The 24450-nt window shown below is 45.6% G+C and overlaps 1 protein-coding gene across 3 annotated transcripts in view; it reads right to left on the bottom strand.

Annotated features, from left to right (window-relative positions):
- Positions 1 to 22155: 22155 nt before the first annotated feature.
- The window catches only part of SPECC1L (sperm antigen with calponin homology and coiled-coil domains 1 like), a 92796-nt gene continuing 90501 nt past the window's right edge, over positions 22156 to 24450 (bottom strand). For all 3 annotated transcript variants that reach the window (XM_075320788.1, XM_075320792.1, XM_075320800.1), the window contains one exon: positions 22156 to 24425. In XM_075320788.1, coding sequence (XP_075176903.1) covers positions 24336 to 24425 — 90 coding nt within the window. In that variant the 3' untranslated portion in view covers positions 22156 to 24335. The remainder of the gene's footprint in view (positions 24426 to 24450) is intronic.

The following is a 24450-nucleotide window of genomic DNA, read 5'->3' as shown; positions in this document are numbered from 1 at the left end:
TTTTGTATTTCATTTCAAATAAAGGAGTTTTTTGGTGTTTTTGTTTATTTCTTTTCACTTACAGATTAGTAATGGGGGGGTCTCATAGACACCTCCCATTACTAATCCAGGGCTTAGTAGCATCTATGAGCAGTCATTAACCCCTTGTATTACCCCGATCGCCACCGCACCAGGGCAATCGGGATGATTTGGGTAAAGTGCTGGGATTTTCACATCTAATGAATGGGGGCAATAACCATGGGCCTCCCCAGCCTGAGAATTCCAGTCCCAGCTGTCGGCTGGGTATCAAAATTGGAGAGGGCCATTTTTTTTTTAAATTTTTTATTTAAATAATTTTTAAAAAGCCCTAACGGGTCCCTCTTATGTTGATACACAGCCAAGATAAGCACATGGCTGGAGGCTTTCAGCCTGTAGCCGTATGCTTTATCTGAGCTGAGTATCACAATATGTGGGGACCCTACGTCAATTTATTTATTTCTACACCACCACAGGGATGCAGACAGCATGTGTGATTCAAGCCAATCACACACTGCACTGACACTTTTCTTTTGCTCATCAGCTTTCATTAGAGAATGTGTAGTGTATTTAAAAACATTATCTGTTCAATACAGCATACATTATCCAATTTTCACAAAACAGAGGAATAATTACCCATTATTTGCACTAGATATCACAGCAAATAGCACACTACAATCCTTACTCCTGCATCTATATGGATGCCTCTGTTCCCAGAATGGTATTTATGTCTGGTTTTTAGTGCTTCCCTTTCCATAAATATCAATCCAGCTTATAGTAGGTCAGAAGCAACTCTGAGTCTTTGATACTCCAGGAATGTCTATATATCTAGACAATGATTTTGGTAAGCCAGATCAACAAAGGGATTTAATGATTACATTGGAGTGCCCTGCTGTTCTGGCTGCAGCTAAGTAGGTGAGATAGCATGTTTTTGTCCAGTGACCTAATTTAATCCTTTAATGAAGCACTCCAAGAATATTTTTTTCCTATCAAAGCTGTGTATATGTAGTATTTTAATATGCTTACTTACCACTGCTATCTCCGGGATCCAGCCTCATCTTCTCAGTGACACCATTTCTCTTAAAGGGAAGGTGTCGCGGGTTTTTTTTTGTATAAAAAATAGTGATTATGATATCAAGTATTTTTAATACAAAATTAAAATCACTGCTTATTTACTTTTTATTTCATTCTAATTTTTCTGGAGGCACTGGGGGCTGCCATCATGGATTTGCTTTGTGTAACGACAGTTACTCACTCCTTTATGGCAGCCCCTGTGCAAAGACTCTGATAGTTGGAATCCGACCCCTAGGCTTATTACAGGAGAGCTCCCTGCTGTGATATGGATGCGCCCCCTGGGCTGTCCAGATCACAGCAGAGGGAGGAGATCAGCGCCATCTTTCTGCAGCTCACAGCGGTCATGCTGTGTGCTGAACTTTTCCCCCTGTCACCCGTTTGGCCTGTGGGAGTAGTGTACCAGCACCCCTCCCCCCCACCGCCGGTGCTACCGTCTCCAATGACACCCCAACGCTCTCCACCCCAGGCCTGTCACCTGTCGGCCTGTGTGAGTAGTGTATGGCCCCCCTCCCTCCCCGGCCGCAGCGGGCATGCTTGTGCTTGTGTGTGTGCGCGCGCGTGTGGCAGAGCATTTTGTGTGTGTGCATGGCAGAGCATTTTGTGTGTGCGTGCGTGGCAGAGCACTGTGCATGCATGGCAGAGCATTGTGTGTGCGTGCATGTGGCAGAGCATTTTGTGCGTGCATGTGGCAGAGCATTGTGTGTGCGTGCATGTGGCAGAGCATTTTGTGCGTGCGTGTGGAAGTGCATTGTGTGTGTGTGCGTGACAGAGCATTTTGTGTGTGTGCGTGCATGTGGCAGAGCATTTTGTGTGTGCATGTGGCAGCGCATTTTGTGTGTGTGTGCGTGGCAGTGCATTGTGTGTGCGTGCGTGGCGGAGCATTGTGTCAGCATGCCTGGCAAAGCATTGAGTGTGTGTGCCTGGCAGAGCATTGTGTGTGTGTGTGTGCGTGCGTGTGGCAGAGCATTGTGTCAGCGTGCGTGACAGAGCATTGCGTGTGCGTGCCTGGCAGAGCATTTTGTGTGTGCGTGCATGTGGCAAAGCATTGTGTGTGCATGTGGCAGAGCATTCTGTGTGCATGCGGGGCAGTGTATTGTGTGCGTGTGTTCCTGGCAGAGCATTGTGTGTGCGTGCATGTGGCAGAGCATTTGGTGCATGCCTGGCAGAGCATTGTGTGTGCGTGCATGTGGCAGAGCATTGTGTATGCGTGTGTGTGGAAAAGTATAATGCGTGCGCATGGCAGAGCATTGTGTGTGCGTGGCAGAGTATTGTGTGTGCGTGCGTGGCAGAGCATTGTGGGTGAGCGTGCGGCAAGGCATTTAGGATGGTCGTGCATGCAGAGCATTGCACCATCATGCTGCTCAGTCACAAACACAGTATATACACAGTGTTCACATGGTATATAGTATATACACACAGTATATAGTATATACACACAATACAGGGTATATAGTATATACACACGCTGGCTCCGCCTCCCTCATGCTGCTCGGTCACACACACAGTATATAAACACTGTACACACGGTATGTAGTATATACACACAGTATATGGTATATAGTATATACACACGCTGGCTCCGCCTCCATCATGCTGCTTGGTCAAACACACAATATATACACAGTGTACACATTGTATATAGTATATACACACAGTATATACACTCAATACACGGTATATATTATATACACATGCTGGCTCCGCCTCCCTCATGCTGCTTGGTCACACAGTATATACACACGGTATATAGTGTATATACACACAGTACATGATATATAGTATATACACATATACACACGCTGGCTCCACCTCCCCTCATGCTGCTCGGTCACACACACAGAATATACAGTGTTCATACGGTATATAGTATAAACACACAGTACATGGTATATAGTATATACACACACTGGCTCCGCTGCCCTCATCCTGGGTGCTGTCACACACACAATATATACACAGTGTGTACACACACATACACTGCGTGCATCCGTGTGGCAGAGCATTGCGGGCGTGCATGTGGCAGAACATTGCGGGTAGGCATGCATGCGGCAGAGCATTGCTGGACGGGGGCGTGCAGAGCGTTATGTGGGGAGCACTATGCAGCTGTCCTTGGTGACACTTTAAACATTTGTGGTCACCAACAAAATGGCTCTGCACTGTATCCCTACACTTCATTCTCTCTTATCTGTTGGAAACACCTAGGTTGGGAGGGGGAGGTGTGATATCACACACAGGAGAGCAGATTCTGCCCACTTTACTGCAGCTGTAATCCAGGCTTTTTCTACAGTAGGATTTCTGTAGGATTTCAGCAGCTGCTCCCCCTAGTGTTTAAGAGTGGGAAAATATCAAACTTTTAAAAAAATTTTTTTTATATTTTGCTCAATTAAAAAGAAATAATATTTAAACAAAACATTAAAACATTAATACTTTACATTTTTTCAGTTATTGAAAACATTTCTTTGGGGCACGACACCTTCCCTTTAAGACTATCTAGCTCACTCTATGTGTGAGCCAGAAGTCTCTTTCACAATGTAAGCATATTGATTCTCATTCCAATGCTACATAGATTGAAAGTCCCTTCCAGGTCACACTGTGATATGTGTAACCCAGAGAGTCTGAAGAAAGGTGATGTCTGTTATACACCTGATCCAGATCTGGACTTTGCTTCCTTCTCCTTGGTCCACTGAACTCGGTTGTGCTCCATATTGGGCTTTGCAGATGACCCAGTGTGATCCCATATCATCATCAGCCTGGGCCTAATCAAGACACACACCTGTGTCTTCGTATTAAGACTTTTAGTTTATCTGTGCATGAAGACCTGTTCCGGGTCTCCCAGAACATTTGCTACATGCCTGTTGTCTCCAGGATGTCTCCTGACTCCATGCGGCTACTAGTATCTTTGCTGTCTGCCTGTAGATTCCAGAACCTCTGCTACCAGTCTCCTGTCTGCCCCCAGCTGCCACTACCTTTATTACCCATTTCCCACATGCCTCACCTACCTGCTGCATTGACACCTATGTCCTGTGTGCCCACCCAAACCTTGGGCTTGGAGGATCAACCTAACCAGGTGAGCCTAACAATACCAGTGAAAAGGAGCAGAATGATGCTGGATCTCCATAGAGAGCAATGTTATATGAGGAAAATTAATATATTCGTTGAACACTCCATACACATATACACAGATTTAATGAAGAAAAATAGTCATAGGAATGCTTCTTTAAGGATACATCGGTTTTATTCATCTTTGCATTTTGAAAGCTGCAACTTTTTTTTCATTCACATAACTGTATGAGCGGCCTATTTTTTTTGCAAGTTGAGTTAAAGGGGTGGTCCAAAATAATTTTTATTCTAAATGCCTATCTAAATCCCCAGGCCTCCATGTATAATAATGCAGCCAGCCTCCCCAGGCCTCCATGTATAATAATGCAGCCAGCCTCCCTAGTCCTCCATGTATAATAATGCAGCCAGCCTTCCCAGGCCTCCATGTATAATAATGCAGCCAGCCTCCCTAGTCCTCCATGTATAATAATGCAGCCAGCCTCCCCAGGCCTCCATGTATAATAATGCAGCCAGCCTCCTCAGGCCTCCATGTATAATAATGCAGCCAGCTTCCCTAGTCCTCCATGTATAATAATGCAGCCAGCCTCCCCAGGCCTCCATGTATAATAGCGCAGCCAGCCTCCCTAGTCCTCCATGTATAATAATGCAGCCAGCCTCCCCAGGCCTCCATGTATAATAATGCAGCCAGACTCCTCAGGCCTCCATGTATAATAATGCAGCCAGCCTCCCAGACCTCCATGTATAATGCAGCCCGCCCAGGCCTCTGGCCACTGTGTATTCCTGAGAGAGTGCTATCCCGTGCCCAATATAGAGTGTGGTGTATGAACTGCCTGATCACTGCAACATATTATTACACCGTCAGTTAGTTTAACTACAAACTTTGTGTAGTTTGATGCTGTATTAATACCTCCTTCCATCTTTCCCCTATTTGGATTTTGCATTATATGATCATTAATCTAGAAAAATTATAAAAATCCAGAATGAAAAAATGAGAAAAGTAACATAAGCACAGGACGGGCCGACATAAGGTGTGGATACAGTACCACTCACCAAATGCAATAAAAATGTCATGATAAAAAAAATCCAGAGACAAAGAGAGAGCGGGAACGGGCAGACGGTTTTGCGTGTGTTCACACTTCTTTAGAGGCCTTATTTGTCTGTAATGCTGCCTGCTCCCCATTATAAAGCATGGTCTCGGGACAGTAATTAAGAGACAAGCTCTGAGCACAATTACTGAGTGACACGGTCAATTTACGTTTTTTTTCCTCCCCTTCTTTCCAAAGCCATAACTATTATTTTTCTGTCCATATAGATACATTCATTTCATGTTCATTTTACCACATAATGTAGTGTAAAACAAGGAGAAATTGTGATAAACAACACAATTCTGACTTTTTGGGGGAATTTTACAGTGTACATTTTGTGGTAAAAATTACCGCGCTATATAATTCTCATCAGTACGATTACGCCGATACCAAACACCTAGTTTTTTTTATTATTATTTTCGTGGTGAAAACCAAACTCAAAAGTTTGCAAAAAAAATTGTGGTGGGTTGTGTAGCCATTTTTTCAAGATCCGTAACATTTTCATTTTTCGGTTGATGGAGCTGGGTGATGGCAAATGTTTTGTGGGGTGAGACATTTTTACAGATACCATGTTGGGATAGATATAACATTTTGATCGCTTGTTACAGCATTTTTTTGTGGTATTGCAGCAAACCCCCCCCCCCCCAAAAAAATCTAATGTTGGCATTCATTATTTACCGATCATGTTAATTATTTTTAGATTTTGATAGTTCAGAATTTTCTGAACATGGCGATACCACATGTATTTTTTTTTTATGGGGCAAAAAAGGGTGCTTTAAACTTGTTTTTTGAATTTTACTCTTCACTGTAAATATACCATTTAGAGGGCTTGAAGCTTCGATCGTCTGATCACTTGTGCTATATACAATAATGCCATAGTATTGCTGCACAGTGATAATAACAGTCTACTTTGAAGTCTGACTAATCCACCTGTCCCCCCCACTATCCACCGACCTCTTCTCTCTGCCACTCCCTTTACTGGCTTGCCATTGCCCAAAGACTTCAGTTCAAAACCTTAACCATGACATACAAAACCATCCACAACCGGTCTCCTCTTTACATCTGTGACCTAGTCTCCCGGTACTTATCTGCATGTAACCTCTGATCCTTACAAGATCTCCTTCTCTACTCCTGTCTTATCTCTTCCTGCTACAATTGCATACAATATTTCTCCCATGGCTCACCCATAGGGCCGTTTTCCACCTGCGATTTTCATGTTCGAATGCAATCCGATAAAAAAATTGGATTGCACTCGCACCAGTGTTAATCAATGAGGCAGTTTCCTCTTTCCTGTTAATTTCTCGACACGAATTGTGCTCTCAGTTCAATCGCAGCATGCTGCGTTTTGCAGCGAGTCTTGGCTCACGCATGCACATACAAGCCTATGGGAGCATCGTACTGCACTCACATATTATGTGACTGCAGTGTGCTGCACGCAAAGACAGTCAGCAAAGGAGATGGGAGAAAGTGCTCCCTCCATCTTCTCCACTCCTGTGATGCGATCTCAAGATCGCATCACAGTTGCATGACCCACAGCTGACACCCGCAGCAGAGGGTCATTAGCATATCGCTTATGATGCTCTTGCATCGGAAGCGGTACGCAAGTGCAAAAGAGCCCATACTCTGGAATTCTGCCCCAACATATCACACTCTCGCCTACTTTGGAAAGCTTCAAATGGAACCTGAAGACCCACCTCTTCCGACAAGCATACAACCTGCAGTAACCCTCAGTCCACTTCAGCGCCACACGACAATCTCTACCCTCATGTACTGTATCCTCACCCACAGTGAGCCCTCACAGGCAGGGTCCTCTCTCTCCTCCTGTACTGGTCTGTGCCTTGTATTGTTCATGATTATTATACTTGTCCCTATTATGTATGCTCCTTTTCATAGGTAAAGCACCATGGAATTAATGGCGCTAGAATATTAAATGATAATGTTAAAAAAAAAAAGCCCGGCAACATGAAAATGCTGTAGTAAGATTATACCAAAATTGATCTATTTAGCCACCATGGTAAACACTATGTCTGGCGACAAACCAACACAACTCATCACAAGAACACCATTCCCACAGTGAATCATGCTGTGGGGATGTTTTTCAGCAACAGTGACAGGGAAAATGGTCTGTCGAGGGGAAGATGGATGATGTGAAATACAGGGATATTCATGAGCAAAACCTGTTTCAGTCTGTCAGTAATTTGAGACTAGGACAGAGGTTCACCTTCCAACAAGACAATGAATCAAGCATACTGCTAAATCAACACTTCAGTGGTTTAAGGGAAAATGTGTAAATGTATTGGAGTGGCCTAGTCAAAGCTCAAGCCTTTATCCAATTGAGAATCTGTGGTCAGACTTGAAGATTGCTGTTCATCAGAGGAAACCATCTAACTTGAAGTAGATGGAGCAGTTTTGCCTTGAGCAATATCCAAAAATCCCAGTTGCAAGATGTGGAAAGTTCATGGAGACTTATTCAAAGCGACTTGCAGCTTTAGTTGCCTCAAAAGGAGGTTCTATAAAGTGCTGACTTTCAGGGGGGGGTGAATAGTTTTCAGTTATTTTGTTCTATTTGTTGTTTGCATCACAATAAAAAGAAAATGAAATGTTCACAGTTGTAGGTATGCTATTTACATAAACTGATGCAAACCCTCAAAAAATAAAAACAAAAAGAGTGAAATTCCAGGTTGTGAGGTAGCAAAACACGAAAAACGCCAAGGAGCTGAATACTTTCGCAAGGCACTGCATCTCCAGCGCTGGAGCAACAAAGCAAAGAGGAGGAGGGTGTGGAAGATGGAGAAAACAAGTAGTTGGGAAGCTGCAATTGAATGATTAGCCATGTAAGCACCTGTACTGAATTAGGACAATCATTCTGTGCTGACAGAGTCCCTTTAAGTTATCAGACACTTTAGGCCCTGTGCGCACTTACCGGTTTTTCCTGCGGTTTTGCTGCATGTTTCGCTGCAGAAAATGTTCATAACTAGTGATGAGCGAGCATGCTTGTAACTACTCGGTACTCGCACGAGTATCGCTGTACTCGGGCTGCTCGGCGGGGACCGAGTAATCTCGCGATACTCGTGCTGTACTCGTGGTCTTCATTTCTGCATGTTGGCGCTCTTTTGAGAGCCAGCCCTCATGCAGGGATTGGCTGGCAGACCACTGCAATGCCACAGCCCTGTTAGTTGTGGAATTGCAGTGATTGGCCGGCCTGCACAGCGTGACCGAGCCTTTATATCGGCCGGCGCGCTGTGCTCTGCTCACAGCTATCCAGACAGTCAGTGCAGGGAGAGTGTCGCTGATTCAGGGAAAGCTTTGCGGCCCTTTATAGTTAGTTCCGGAGCAGGGCTGCAAACAGTGTGACCAGAAGTCCTTCTCAGGACTATTCTAGTTGTATACAGGCAGGCAGGGTATAGCCAGGTCGGAGTACAGTAGCAGAGTCCTTCTCAGGACTATTGTTGCTATATACAGGCAGGGTATAGCCAGGTCGGAATACAGGCTAGTGACCAGAAGAGTCCTTGTCAGGACTATTGTAGCAGTATACAGGCAGGCAGGCAGGGTAGTGGTGACCGTATACCAGCCTTCATCATATCTGGGGCTGGTGTACACAGTGTAAAACAGTCCAGATAGTGTCAGACTTCTCAGTAATTGTCGCTCCTAAAAACCAGTTAGGTTCTTATTGCGTCCGTGCTTGCATTTAAAAACAGCACGTGTGTGGCAGTCGGTGGCAGGGTACAGGTGCGCGTTTTGCACAAACTATTATATAACGCACAAGTCTAGTGTATAATACACGTCAGTCAGCAGTGTCTGATAGTGTCAGACTTCTCAGTAATTGTCGCTCCTAAAAACCAGTTAGGTTCTTATTGCGTCCGTGCTTGCATTTAAAAACAGCACGTGTGTGGCAGTCGGTGGCAGCGTACAGGTGCGCGTTTTGCACAAACTATTATATAACGCACAAGTCTAGTGTATAGTACACGTCAGTCAGCAGTGTCTGATAGTGTCAGACTTCTCAGTAATTGTCGCTCCTAAAAACCAGTTAGGTTCTTATTGCGTCCGTGCTTGCATTTAAAAACAGCACGTGTGTGGCAGTCGGTGGCAGGGTACAGGTGCGCGTTCTGCACAAACTATTATATAACGCACAAGTCTAGTGTATAATACACGTCAGTCAGCAGTGTCTGATAGTGTCAGACTTCTCAGTAATTGTCGCTCCTAAAAACCAGTTAGGTTCTTATTGCGTCCGTGCTTGCATTTAAAAACAGCACGTGTGTGGCAGTCGGTGGCAGCGTACAGGTGCGCGTTTTGCACAAACTATTATATAACGCACAAGTCTAGTGTATAATACACGTCAGTCAGCAGTGTCTGATAGTGTCAGACTTCTCAGTAATTGTCGCTCCTAAAAACCAGTTAGGTTCTTATTGCGTCCGTGCTTGCATTTAAAAACAGCACGTGTGTGGCAGTCGGTGGCAGGGTACAGGTGCGCGTTCTGCACAAACTATTATATAACGCACAAGTCTAGTGTATAATACACGTCAGTCAGCAGTGTCTGACAGTGTCAGACTTCTCAGTAATTGTCGCTCCTAAAAACCAGTTAGGTTCTTATTGCGTCCGTGCTTGCATTTAAAAACAACACGTGTGTGGCAGTCGGTGGCAGCGTACAGGTGCGCGTTTTGCACAAACTATTATATAACGCACAAGTCTAGTGTATAATACACGTCAGTCAGCAGTGTCTGATAGTGTCAGACTTCTCAGTAATTGTCGCTCCTAAAAACCAGTTAGTTTCTTATTGCGTCCGTGCTTGCATTTAAAAACAGCACGTGTGTGGCAGTCGGTGGCAGGGTACAGGTGCGCGTTCTGCACAAACTATTATATAACGCACAAGTCTAGTGTATAATACACGTCAGTCAGCAGTGTCTGATAGTGTCAGACTTCTCAGTAATTGTCGCTCCTAAAAACCAGTTAGGTTCTTATTGCATCCGTGCTTGCATTTAAAAACAGCACGTGTGTGGCAGTCGGTGGCAGGGTACAGGTGCGCGTTCTGCACAAACTATTATATAACGCACAAGTCTAGTGTATAATACACGTCAGTCAGCAGTGTCTGATAGTGTCAGACTTCTCAGTAATTGTCGCTCCTAAAAACCAGTTAGGTTCTTATTGCGTCCGTGCTTGCATTTAAAAACAGCACGTGTGTGGCAGTCGGTGGCAGCGTACAGGTGCGCGTTTTACACAAACTATTATATAACGCACAAGTCTAGTGTATAATACACGTCAGTCAGCAGTGTCTGATAGTGTCAGACTTCTCAGTAATTGTCGCTCCTAAAAACCAGTTAGGTTCTTATTGCGTCCGTGCTTGCATTTAAAAACAGCACGTGTGTGGCAGTCGGTGGCAGGGTACAGGTGCGCGTTCTGCACAAACTATTATATAACGCACAAGTCTAGTGTATAATACACGTCAGTCAGCAGTGTCTGATAGTGTCAGACTTCTCAATAATTGTCGCTCCTAAAAACCAGTTAGGTTCTTATTGCGTCCGTGCTTGCATTTAAAAGCAGCACGTGTGTGGCAGTCGGTGGCAGCGTACAGGTGCGCGTTCTGCACAAACTATTATATAACGCACAAGTCTAGTGTATAATACACGTCAGTCAGCAGTGTCTGATAGTGTCAGACTTCTCAGTAATTGTCGCTCCTAAAAACCAGTTAGGTTCTTATTGCGTCCGTGCTTGCATTTAAAAACAGCACGTGTGTGGCAGTCGGTGGCAGCGTACAGGTGCGCGTTTTGCACAAACTATTATATAACGCACAAGTCTAGTGTATAATACACGTCAATCAGCAGTGTCTGATAGTGTCAGACTTCTCAGTAATTGTCGCTCCTAAAAACCAGTTAGGTTCTTATTGCGTCCGTGCTTGCATTTAAAAACAGCATGTGTGTGGCAGTCGGTGGCAGCGTCAGGCTCCATATTGTCCCTGGATAGAGACGTGCATGATGGCCTGTAAACATGAAGTGCCCATTGTAAGGAAGTGGGTCTATTGTAGTATAGCCCTTAGGCAGGGCAGCCAAAAATTGGGAGGCTCCACATTGTCCCTGGATAGAGACGTGCATGATGGCCTGTAAACATGAAGTGCCCATTGTAAGGAAGTGGGTCTATTGTAGTATAGCCCTTAGGCAGGGCAGCCAAAAATTGGGAGGCTCCACATTGTCCCTGGATAGAGATGTGCATGAGGGCCTCAAAACATTGTTCCCATTGCAAAGGAGCGGGTCTCCTGTCGTTGTAATGCCCATTCAGAAAGAATGGGCGAAAAAATTTACCACTGGGGGTATACCTGAAACAACGGCTTAACTATTGTAACGGTCACCATGATGGCGCATGAGGAGAAGGAGGAGCAGTCCAGCGATTAGCCAAAGTCCAGAAGTGTGTTACCATGGGTGAGTGGAGGTATATGGCAAATTCCCGTTACAAACTTTAAATTCCGCTGTCATTTGCTGGTGGTGTGGTGAAGTCTGGCCAAATCCAACCCTTGTTCATCTTGATCAGAGTCAGCCTGTCAGCATTTACAGTTGACAGGCGGGTGCGTTTATCTGTAATGATTCCACCTGCGGCACTAAAAACACGCTCTGACAAAACGCTAGCGGCAGGGCATGCCAGGACTTCCAAGGCGTAGAGAGCCAATTCATGCCACGTGTCCAGCTTGGATACACATTAATTGTAAGGCACAGAGGAATGTCGGAGTACAGTTGTTTGATCTGCAAGGTACTCCTTGAGCATCTGGGCAAACTTAGGATTTCTTGTGGCACTACCCCTCACCTCAGGGGCTGTGGTATGTGAGGGGCTGAGAAAACTGTCCCACATCTTAAAGACTGTTCCCCTACCTCTGGCGGATTGGACTTGTGCCCCTCTCGGCTGTACGCCTTGGTTGTCCACTGACTCCTGACCTATGCCGCTAGTGTTTTGTGAGGGGAATGCTTTGCCTACTTCCGTGACTATGGCCTTCTGGAACTGCTGCATTTTGCCTGACCTCTCCGCCTCGGGAATAAGAGACATAAAGTTCTCCTTTTAGCGTGGGTCTAACAGTGTTACCAACCAGTAATGATTGTCGGCCAAGATGTTCTTAACGCGAGGGTCACGAGACAGGCAGCTTACCATAAAGTCAGCCATGTGTGCCAGACTCTTAACAGCCATCACTTCAGTATCCTGACCAACACGATGACTGAACATGCTGTCCTCCTCCTCCTCCTTCTCCTCATCTACCCTGTCCTCTGGCCAGCCACGCTGAACCGAGGATATGACTGCATGTCATATCCTCAATTTGGCCAGAGAGTTGCTCCATGTCTTCATCCTCCTCCTCGTCATAGTCCTCCACTGCACGTTGTGATGAGACGAGGCTGGGCTGTGTGTTATCATCACCCACACCCACTACTGTTTCTTGCTCAAACTCATCGCGCTCCGCCTGCAATGCATCATGGTTGTTTTTTGAGCAGAGACCATTTTAGAAGGCAGAGAAGCGGTATGGTGACGCTAATAATGTCGTCATCGCCGCTCACCATCTTGGTGGAGTCCTCAAAGTTTTGGCGGATGGTGCATAGGTCGGACATCCATCTCCACTCCTCAGGTGTTATGTGTGGAGTTTGACCCATTTCCCGACGGCTTAGGTGATGCAGGTACTCAACAACTGCCCTCTTCTGCTCACATATCCTGACCAACTTGTGCAGAGTTGAATTCCAACGCGTGGGGACATCACACACCAGTCTGTGTGCCGGAAGATGCAAACGGCGTCTTAAGCCGGCAAGGCCGGCTGAAGCAGTAGGTGACTTTCGAAAATGTGCAGACAGGCGGCGAACTTTTACCAGCAGATCAGACAGCTCTGAGTATGACTTTAGAAACCGCTGAACCACGAGGTTGAGCACATGGGCCACGCATGGAACATGTGTCAGCTGGCCTCGCCTCAAAGCCGCCACCAGGTTCCGGCCATTGTCACACACGACCTTTCCTGGCTTTAGGTTCAGAGTTGTGAGCCAGTGATCTGCCTGCTGTTTCAGAGCTGTCCACACCTCTTCTGCATTGTGGGGTTTGTCACCTATGCAGATTAGCTTCAGCACTGCCTGTTGCCGCTTCGCCGAGGCAGTGCTGCAGTGCTTCTGTGTCGCCCTGGACAAGCCAGGGGCCACAGAGCACAACACTTAAACACCCCACACTCCCTGCAGGCATATCATAGTCAAAACACAAAATCCTTGTTGCCTTCCCCAGGGGCTGTTGTCCACACCAGGGTGTGGAGCCAGGCGGTTGGTCTCCACCCACCGAGGAGGAGGGAAAACACAGGCAGTGAGAGTTAAGCTAAGGAAGTGGAAGGAGGAAAGTAGTAGAGAGGAGAAAAGTGACAGCAAAGAGCCTGAAGTTGGTCCGGGTGTGTGGCCCGGACAGGACAGCAAGGTTGGCAGGATGTGGTGACCGTCTGCAGTGGAGGCCGATTGGAGTCTGCCGTAAGGACCGTGGACGGGTGGTGACCTGGCCGTACCGGACCGGTATACAAAGAGAAGCCAGCACCATTGGCAGAGGACTTTCGGATCCCGGCAAGGCTTGGTGTCGCCGTGAATTTGCCAAATCCGTTAGTGAAGGGAACCTCAGGGTTTCCAAACAGCCAAGTCCAGATAGAAGGCAACCGTACAACCGTGAAGGGGAGACACCGCCACCGCCAAGGGCAACCGTCTCCCAGGGCCAGCGCCTGTGGGCAAAAGGGGCTCCTCCGGCCCATATCCAGGTCGGGGAGCGGGTTACCGTTGGGAAACCATCACTACCAACACTTAACTTAGGTGCAGGGAGAGACAGTCATCACTAACCTGCAGGGAGGAACAACCGCAGCCGTCCGAGTGACCCGTCCATCCAGCCACTTGTTTTACCGTGAACTGTGTCATCATCATTGGGCTGAGTGAGTACCTCCGTGCCGTGCGGCACAGCGCTGCCCCTGCGACCCTGCACCTCATCAGGCCCCGCAACCCGCCTGTCATCCATCTCTACCCCATCACCAGGCCCCGGGACAACCAACCCCCCTACCCACGGAGGGGAGAAATAACAACAAAGCTGCTCCCTGTCACAGGCTCCCGGGATCCCCGTCCAGAGCAGCGGTGGTGTCCACACAATCACCACAACCGTGGGTGGCGTCACGGACAATATCCCCAAAACCCAAACCACCCCTTTTCACTCACGGGCGAGTAGCGCCGCTCGAGTCCCCGGGATCCGGCCATCGCTCGAGCCAACGAGCAGCAGCAGCCGTAGAGCAGCGTCAGCCGGACCCGAGCAGTGGGAGAGCGCACCGTCCCCTCCTCCGCCCGCGACACTTCCAGCTTGGGACTGGTGTGGAGGGTAAAGTGGATGAGGATGCGCAGGAGGAGGAGGAGGCTGAGGAGCATGACATTCCGGAGCTGTAGAGTGTGTGTGAAACCCTGACTGAGGTAGGGCCTGCAAAACTTGGTGTGTGAAGGATGTGTTCCGTCCCTCGCTCAGACTGGGTCCCAGCTTGCACAATATTAACCCAGTGTGACGTCAACGAGATGTAGCGGCCTTGCCCACATGCACTTGTCCACGTGTCTGTGGTTAGGTGGACTTTGGCTGAAACAGCGTTGTTCAGGGCACGTGTGATGTTTTGTGACACGTGGTTATGCAATGCGGGGACGGCACACCGGGAGAAATAGTGGCGGCTGTGGACCGAGTAACGTGGGACAGCTGCCACCATCAGGTCGCGGAATGCTTCTGTCTCAACCTAAAAGGCAACATTTCCAGCGCAAGCAGTCGCGAAATGTTAGCATTTAGAACTGTGGCATGTGGGGTGTTGGCAGTGTATTTGCGCCTGCGTTCAAAGGTTTGCTGAATGGATAACTGAACGCTGCGCTGGGACAAGGACGTGCTTGATGATGGTGTTCTTTCTGCGTAGGCAACTGCAGGAGTGGAGGAGGCTTGTTCTCAGGCAGCATGGACAGGGGATTGGCTCGCATGCACAACCAGCGAAGACGTAGCAGTGACATCAGCAAGCACTGCTCCTCGACTCTGTTGTACTTCCCACAAAGTCGGGTGCTTGGCTGACATGTGCCTGATCATGCTGGTGGTGGTCAGGCTGCTAGTTTTGGTACCCCTGCTGATGCTGGCATGGCAGGTGTTGCAAATGGCCTTTTTAGAATCATCTGGAGCCAACTTAAAAAACTGCCAGTGTCAGAGTTCCGGGTTTTCCAGTTTTCTTTTGAAAGAGCTTGCCCTTTGTTAACATGGAGTTTTCTGTTCTGTTGTCCTACTTCCTGTCCATCTGTTTAAAAGCCGCCCCTAAAGCTTAGTCCAGTGCCTGAGTATACTGCTTCCTGTGTGCTCCTGCCCTGCTGCTTTTGGTTCCTGATTGTTATTCGGATCCTCTTGGAAAACAACCGACACCGACTCTGGACTTCATCTGGTATCATCTAGCTGTGCCCGGACTCAGTTTGCCGTCTTTGGTCGGCACTTCTGCCCGGTTCCTTCCGTTTAATACCACTCTGGACTCACATCACGTACGGACATTTTTGGACTTACCTATTGCCCTTTTGTGTCCCGGCTGCTGCGCATTTAGGGCTTCTGGGGTGATTGCCAGACAGTCCCTGTATAGGGGTTCGCTCTTGGTGGTCTCCCTGGGGGAGTCCGGTACGCGGTCCCGGGAATTCCCTTTCGCTCCGTCCCTGGAAGGTATTTCCTGTATTTATGTTCTACTGTGTTTTTGTTCCGTTTATGTACATATTTGCTAGTTGCATATTATAAACGTCTTGCACCAAGAACTCGTCTCTGGTTGTCATTGCCCTAACGCAATCGAAATCCTCAATACATACAATAGTATTACAGCCAGACTCGGGAAGACCTAACATTTGTACAGGCACCTTGTGTCGTGTTGTTCCGGGGAACAGTTGCCTGACGTCTGCCTGGGGCCACCACTCTGCTTCTTACTGCCTGTTGGGATGCTACGCCTCCCTCCCCCTGTGCACTGCTGTCCTCGCTCTGCATATCCTCCTGCCAGGTTGGGTCAGTTACTGGATCATCCACCACGTCGTCTTCCTCTTCCGCACCCTGCTCCTCCTCCTGACTTCCTGACAATTGTGTCTCATCATCGTCCACCCCTTGTTGAGACACGTTGCCAACTTCGTGAGAACGTGGCTGCTCAAATATTTGGGCATCTGTACATACAATCTCGTCATGGCCCACTTCAACAGGAGCTGGCGAGAGGCCAGAATTTGTGAATGGAAACGTGAACGAACAGCTCTTCCGAGTGTCCAAGTGTGGGATCAGTAATGTCCGTGGACGTGTACTCGGCCTGGTGGTAGGAAGGAGGATCAGGTTCTGACATGTGCGGTGCAGTATCACGGCTACTGACACTTGACCGTGTGGAAGACAGAGTGTTTGTGGTGGTGCCAATCTGACTGGAAGCATTATCCGCTATCCAACTAACAACCTGTTGACACTGGTCTTGGTTCAAGAGCGGTGTACTGCTGCGGTCCCCAAGAATTTGGGACAGGACGTGCGAGCAACTAGATGTGGCCCTTTGTTGTGGCGAAATTAGAGCTTGCACACAACCTCGGTCTCTGCCTGCACCACCATCACGTCCACTTCCTTGTTCGTTGACAACGCCCTTGCGCATTTTGCAATGCTGTGCTGATGTGTATTCACTAGACTTGTGCGTTATATCCAAGTTTTTGCAAAACTCACACAAATGCAGCGGAAAGCTGCCACCAACAGGCACACACGTGCGGTTTTTAAATGGAAGCACGGAGGCACTAAGAACCTAACAGGTCTCTATCCAGGGACAACGTGGAGCCTCCCAATTTTTGGCTGCCCTGCCTAAGGGCTATACTACAATAGACCCACTTCCTTCCAATGGGCACTTCAGGTTTACAGGCCATCATGCACGTCTCTATCCAGGGACAATGTGGAGCCTCCCAATTTTTGGCTGCCCTGCCTAAGGGCTATACTATAATACACCCACTTCCTGACAATGGGCACTTCAGGTTTACAGGCCCTCATGCACGTCTCTATCCAGGGACAATGTGGAGCCTCCCAATTTTTGGCTGTCCTGCCTAAGGGCTATACTACAATAGACCCACTTCCTTACAATGGGCACTTCAGGTTTACAGGCCATCATGCACGTCTCTATCCAGGGACAACGTGGAGCCTCCCAATTTTTGGCTGCCCTGGCAAAGGGCTATACTAAAATAGACCCAATTCCTTACAATGGGCACTTCAGGTTTACAGGCCATCATGCACGTCTCTATCCAGGGACAACGTGGAGCCTCCCAATTTTTGGCTGCCCTGGCAAAGGGCTATACTAAAATAGACCCACTTCCTTCCAATGGGCACTTCAGGTTTACAGGCCCTCATGCACGTCTGTATGCAGGGGCATTGGTGAACCTCACAATTTTGGACTGCCCTGGCAAAGGAAAATACTACAAAGACTCACTTCCTCAAAATGGGCACATTAGACTCAAGAGGCCTTCATGTACGTCTCTTCTCAGGGACATCGGAGTGCCACACAATGTTTTCACGTAAAATCTTTCATGTATTAATCTCAAAAAGTAACATACACCAGCTCTATCTCACTATTGGGTATGTGCCCTTAACATTTCTGCCATGAAAAATCATTTTGGGGTCATTTTGGAAGGTTTTCTGGTGAGTCCGTAAAAATGGCGTGAAACGCGGACAAAATTGTTCACAGCTGTGACTTTTGAGTGATAAATGCTTCAAGGGGTCTTCCCCATGCTGTTGCCATGTCATTTGAGCACTCTTCTGAGACTTTTGTGACATTTTTAGGGTTTCTACATGCTGCCGGGGGGTCATTTCACAAAAATACTCGGGTCTCCCATAGGATAACATTGGGCTCGTTGCTCGGCCCGAGTACACGAGTATCTTGGGAGGCTCGGCCCGAGCTTCGAGCACCCGAGCTTTTTAGTACTCGCTCATCACTATTCATAACATCTCTGCAGTGAATCACCAGCAAAACCTATGTAAAAAAAAAATGCTGTGCGCACTATGCGGAATTTGACAGCTGCATGTTTTGCTGCGGCATTCCCGCAGCAAAAACAATTGCATGTCACTTCTTTTCCGCACGTCGCTGCGGGATTTCACTCCATTGACTGCCATGTAATCGTGAAATCACGCAGGGAATAGTGCAGGCAGCAAATTCTGTGCAGTTCATTGCGTTTTCCTGCGTTATTCCCTCCGGTATTTCGCGGTTTACCTGCGGTAATGTACATCGCTTGCCTGCGGTTTGCAGGGAAGTGATGTCATTATGACAGGAAGAGGAAGCGGAGCAGAGTAAACACACACACACAGACACACACACACACATCACAGACACACACAGACACAAAACACAGGCATCACAGACACAGACATAGAACACAGACACATTATATATAGAATACACATAGAAAGCAAACGGAAATATAGAAAACAAAACACGTGGGCTCCGCCGTATTTTTACCTTCCAGCCGAGGTAAGCACACAGCGGCGACCCGGTATTCTCAGGCTGGGGAGAGCAAGGGGCGGGGTTAATTTCCCCCGCCTCCCTCCCCCCTCCCGCAGCCGAGAATATCAGCCGCAGCTGCCCCGGGACTGTCGCATCCATTATGCGGCAGTACCGGAGTGTCCCCGGCTCTTCTTGTTGCCGTGAACGCGGTGGCAATCAAGGTAATGTAAGGAGTTAATGGCGGCGGATCACCGCCACTAAGTCCAGGCTTGATCATGGCAGCGTCACGACAGCTTACATGATCAACCCGTAAGTAAAGTGAAAAAACACACACACCAAAAAATCCTTTATTTTAAATAAAACACAAAAAAGCTCCTAGTTCACCCGTTTATTAACCCCCCCCCGAAACACACAGCTAGGGCGTAATCCACGTCCTGCGATGCTGGCATCCAGCCGCGACTGACACAGCGCTGAATGCAGCCTCGCAGCGAGACAACATAGGTAACCACAGGGCATTTCCCACGGCCGGTAATGTAAACACACTACCGACCGTGAGAAATGCAGCGTGTGCTCACAGGGACTCTATCTATCTATTCTTCTGTCTGTCTATTTCTCTATCTCAGAATGAAATTACTTTTTTTTTCTTTTTTTCAATGTGCTTTATATTGCATTGAATGCAATAAAAGCACATGTACCAACCCGCACGTGGAAAACCGCGGTAAAACCGCATGCGGTTTTCGGGTGCGGTTTGCCGCGTTTTTTTACCGCGGGTGCGGAAATCTTTCAATGCCTGCTGAATTTTCTTGAGAAAATTCCATTTTCCAGTGCGCACAAAGCCTTACACAGCATTTTGCAAAGGCCTCTTTTGTGGCAATTTATATCCTTGAATCTTCTTGGTTATGATGTTACAAGCCTGGAAAATGTACAGTAGTAGTATTACATTACTGGCAAACCCTGAATATTAAAAACAACATGTAAGTAAAATGGCAGCAGAGAGGCGAGTGGTAAGGTGAAGGGGTGTATAATTTTTTTATATATTTTTTTAACATCTTATTGGCATTTTATGGTTTAGAAAAATGGCAGTCAACATTTAGCTGAATTCACCCTAAAGTAAATTACAGAAAAAAAAACATTTTGGCGAATGTGGATTTTTGTAGAATTCAATTCCACTCACATATATTCACTCATTTTTACTAAAGACTTTGTTATACTAGCCACTTTGGGGACGTTCCTTAGATACGTTACTTATTTCCATGAATAGGGTAATTACTGGGCAATTAAGATGCCATATAAACTTTTACTGTATTTGTGACATGAGTATACAAGATGCGACGTGTATGATTTGGTGTATTCTTTATAGATGGAAGTACAAATCAATCTCATACATTACCCGCTATTTGATTGAATCGTTATCCGAACCCTATTGTAAGGATTGGACTAATCATTCGCTGACATTAATTGCAATGTATACTTAGACTGTTCTTCCTCATTTGTAGTCTTCTATATTGGACCTCTTTTTTGAATCGTTTATACGTGTTATATGAACCTGAATACATTTTTAAATCAAATTAAATGTTGTTTTTTTAAAGGAAACCTGTTAAAAAACACTGCAAATGCGGGGCTAGCCTGCAACTTAATAGAATTCTGACACTGTGCAGCCGCCACACAGATATTTATTTCTCCCAGAAGCCTCTAGCTTTCAGTCATACAGGCGGAGACTTGAGTCACCACACCCCAGCACTGACTGACAGCTGGCTCTGTACTGATGCAATGCTGGGCCAGATATCACTTAGTGCCAGGACATACCGTAGTTACAGCCGACGCTCACTATGTACCGAATGGTGACTGAATCTAAGCTGGACATACCCCTATGACTGAAGGCTGCTGGAAGAAAAAGTTAATTTCCTCCTGGCAGCTCACTGCAGCATTCGCATAACATCAGAATGCTATTAACCCCATATTTGCAGGTTAATAGCATTTTTTTTTTATGCCAGTTTCCCTTTTATGACTCTTGGTATCTATAGGTATTAAAAAGTATTTGGGTCTAACACCTAGCCTTGTGGTACCCCCACTTCTGACGTCTGCTTATTTTAAGCATGTAACATGTAAATAGCATCTTTGAAAGGAAGAGGACCTGAATTCTAGTGCCATCTATTGTGCGTTGCATTCCTAAAAGAAAAAAGAAAAAAACCCTTTAATTAGCCTTGCCAAATGATAGGCAAAAGAAAAAAAAAACAAGTCAGACAATCCATTTTCAGACACGTATTTTGGTGTGTTTGCGACTCATTAGTGCAAAGCAGGAGATCTGATTTGGATGGGTGAGAGGCCTCTGACAGAGTTTAAGAGGGAATGTTTCTCCTTGAAGACAGCCAAGCTGGCATAAGACGACTTAAAAGTCATGCAATGCTCCTCTGGGAATTTAAATATGCAAATAACTTCCTAAAAAAAGAGGGCTTGAATGCTAATGCCACCTATTAGGGGTAGCAATCATAAAACTCAATATTGACCCCCAATAGGTGACACTACTGTAGAGTTTAATTTCTTTTCCTCTCTGAAAAGGCGATTTGCATATTTGAATTCTAGAAAGAGAATTGTAATGTTTGGCACTCCTCACATAGAGACGTTCCATCTTAGACCTAAGGTATATACAGTAACATTTACACCAGGTTTTCTCCCCTTTAGCTATGTTTCTGAAGCTTTAGTAAAAAGCTGTGTGGTACAGTATCAAATGTGATAGTGTAAAACCGATTATAATATGGACAAGTTGTCAGAAAAGCCTATTTGTCCCTATTGTATCTATTCCACCACTTTATCTTTCAACCACAAACCTTTATTTTGTGCTGACTAAACACCCAAGAAGTAGGCAGTGTACCCAAGATTTGCTAATATTTGGGATGGTTTTCCTTTGATGTTTATTGCTCTTTAAACATCTACTGTGGTCGGTCTTCTCCTGCATTACATGAATAAGAATGTCTTGACATGGTATATTATACATAATTTAGCCTCCGCTGATCTTTTGTCCAGAATAGTTGGAAACTGTAAGTGAGACAGGATGCTATGTTTATGTTTTACATGCTAAGTTTTGGTCTACAAGGGACAATATTCAACACATGCAGGAGCACTTGTGTGAAGTAAGGGGGTAAAGAGCTATACAGTATATCAAGCCTGTATGCTATTAGTTTGACAGCCCTGGCCAAAATTTCAGGAACATTAGAATGTGTCCACTTAATTTTCTTTTTGATAGAAGCATCCAAATGACCAAATGGGAGCTATCTGACCACACAGCTCATCCCCAATTCAATTGTTTGGTTAGCTGTGGGATTTTAGCCTTCTTAAGGCATTCACACAGCCGTATTGTGAGTCAAATGAAAAAAAAAAAATTATCAAAAATACTTAAACTTAAAGCCTGAAAGTGCAGGAGATCTTTAGAAGGTCCTGGGAACACTCAATAACCATGTTGACACATGAAAATGAAGCTTTAGGTCTTTATTTCGGAAATGCCCTTTTGCATCGCAAAGCCAACGCATGTTTACATATATCATATGTAATAGATATGTTATTAATAAAATAATAATAAAACACTGCCTGTAATACCTTGCTTGCAGAGAGAAACCTAAAGGATGACATATTTTACGGTTACTGCCTTAATAGGGTTCTACTGCCCAGTTGTGGTTAAAGCTTAAGTATCAATGCAAAGTAGGCCGCAAAGACATTTTTATTCATCATGAAGGCAGTCTCTGTTTAAATACTTTATACTTAACATAGAATAAGACAAGAAGTCATATACCGTAATGGTTACAAAGATTCATTCGGATTCCCACTTACAAAACAAATTTGGCAAAACGTTTACTTTCTACAGTTGTGCATGTGAGAAAAGTATGAAGTAACAAAACAAAATAAATTAACATTATAAAATATGCCAATAGGACCCTAAGTAATGGTATTTAACAATGAATGCCCTATATAATTGACCTCATATAAATACCTAAGGCTGGCAATCAGAAGGCGAAAAGTCTATTACATAATCTGACCTTCACAGCCAATTGGCAAACAACATTCAGAAATAGCTGCAAAGTATGTAACCGAAAGTGGCAGGGAATGTACACCAGCCAAACATGCTCCATTGTAAGCTTTCTGGACCATCGTTCCTAAAGTGATTTGTGATCATTTCCTAGTGAAGGTTATTAAAGCGTTTGCACCAAGTTAGGATATTTTAGGGGATAGCTTACTGATCACTGGTGGTGCAAATGTCAGAACCCCAACCGATCCTGAGAATCAGGATTGTGAGGTCCCAGTGATCACACCCCCAGAGATCATTAAGCTAAAGATAAGGAATAAGTCACAGATTTAGTACAAACTGCTTAATGTCCTTGTAGTGCACAGTCTTCAGCAATTCTCTATTCTGGCTAATAGAGGCAAACCACCTTAAGAAAGAATTTGTGTTTTCCTAACATACGTACATTAGACAAAGTGCAGTGGCAGAGCAGACACGGAATTCGAAAATTAACAAATTGAGCAACACTGCCATTTTAACCAAAACTTGTGAATCCTCAGTCAGCTCTTAAGTAAAAGATTTATGTTCTACCAGTTTAAACCTATACTGGGAAGCCATTGAAGAATTATTTTACTTGACCCAAAGAGCTGAGTGGAATGACTTTTGAAAAAAGAGAGATGGTAATGGAATAAACAGAAAATGTTCAACATTGCAAAAAGATCAAGGAACAGTTAAAAAAAAAAAAAATACAGCAAGTCTACATTTTACAGGATGCTGAAATGCTGTTAAGTCCACATAAAGCATGTGCAGTTGTACAGAATAGTGGGAATGCTAGTATTTCATTGTGCACTGGAATGAAAAGCATCCATTTTAATACTAGAACACTAAACAAAAAAAATTCTGAATATTAATATAACCCTCCCGGGCAAGCACCTGCGGAAGGAAGCATGTACTAAGCCTGGTATGCGGCTTGTGAAGATTTTCTTAAACAAAGTTTCTTAAAGAAACATGGGATATGGAGTCTGAGGTTTGTGCAAGACATAGCCTGGGAAGATCTCTGTAGCTATATCCCAAGTGTGGTCAGTCTGCAGGAACACTTTAAATGCAGCAGTTTGTCATTTTCAGCTCTCACATGTCCAAAGGCCAAGAGCTTATTGTAGCTAAACATTCACAAGTATTGTCACTAGTGTTATAGGCACAAAGAACGGGACAATCAGGTATCAAAAGGCAGCAGTTAAGATGTTTGCACAATATGTGCTTTAGTGTTTATTCCTTTACTATGCATCTTGGAATTACTTCATTTGTATCTTGATGGTGGTCACAGCATCTGTAAGGACGCACATTGCTAAGGCACTAGGAGAACATCAGCAAGACTTAAAACCCGATACAACCCACTGCATTCATCTTGTTGCTTCCACTGCCTTGGCACAAGCTGCATCCTGAGATACTACAATCTGAAAATTAGATGACCCTTAGTTCACATAGACGGATGTGTGTGTCATAGTCTGTCTGGCATGTCGGTGAGATTGTGTAAGATCTTAGGCAGTTAAGACACTTCTACCACTCTTCATCTGAATGGCAAATCTTGCAGCGACAACTCCTCAAAGACATTCCAGATGGTGGAGGAGGTCTTGACCGACATAAGCAAGATTCAATTTCAGGTTTCAAAGTACTTGTAGATTGATGTGACATAAGTCATGAGACACTGCCAGTCTGGACGCTCCGTTCGTACCATTTCATTTATGTCCTAGTAAATTAAGAAGAAAAAAGTG

This window comes from Anomaloglossus baeobatrachus, chromosome 1, assembly GCF_048569485.1.
Source record: "Anomaloglossus baeobatrachus isolate aAnoBae1 chromosome 1, aAnoBae1.hap1, whole genome shotgun sequence".
In the NCBI taxonomy this organism is placed as follows: Eukaryota; Metazoa; Chordata; class Amphibia; order Anura; family Aromobatidae; genus Anomaloglossus; species Anomaloglossus baeobatrachus.
This window is presented reverse-complemented; position numbering and strand designations above follow the sequence as displayed.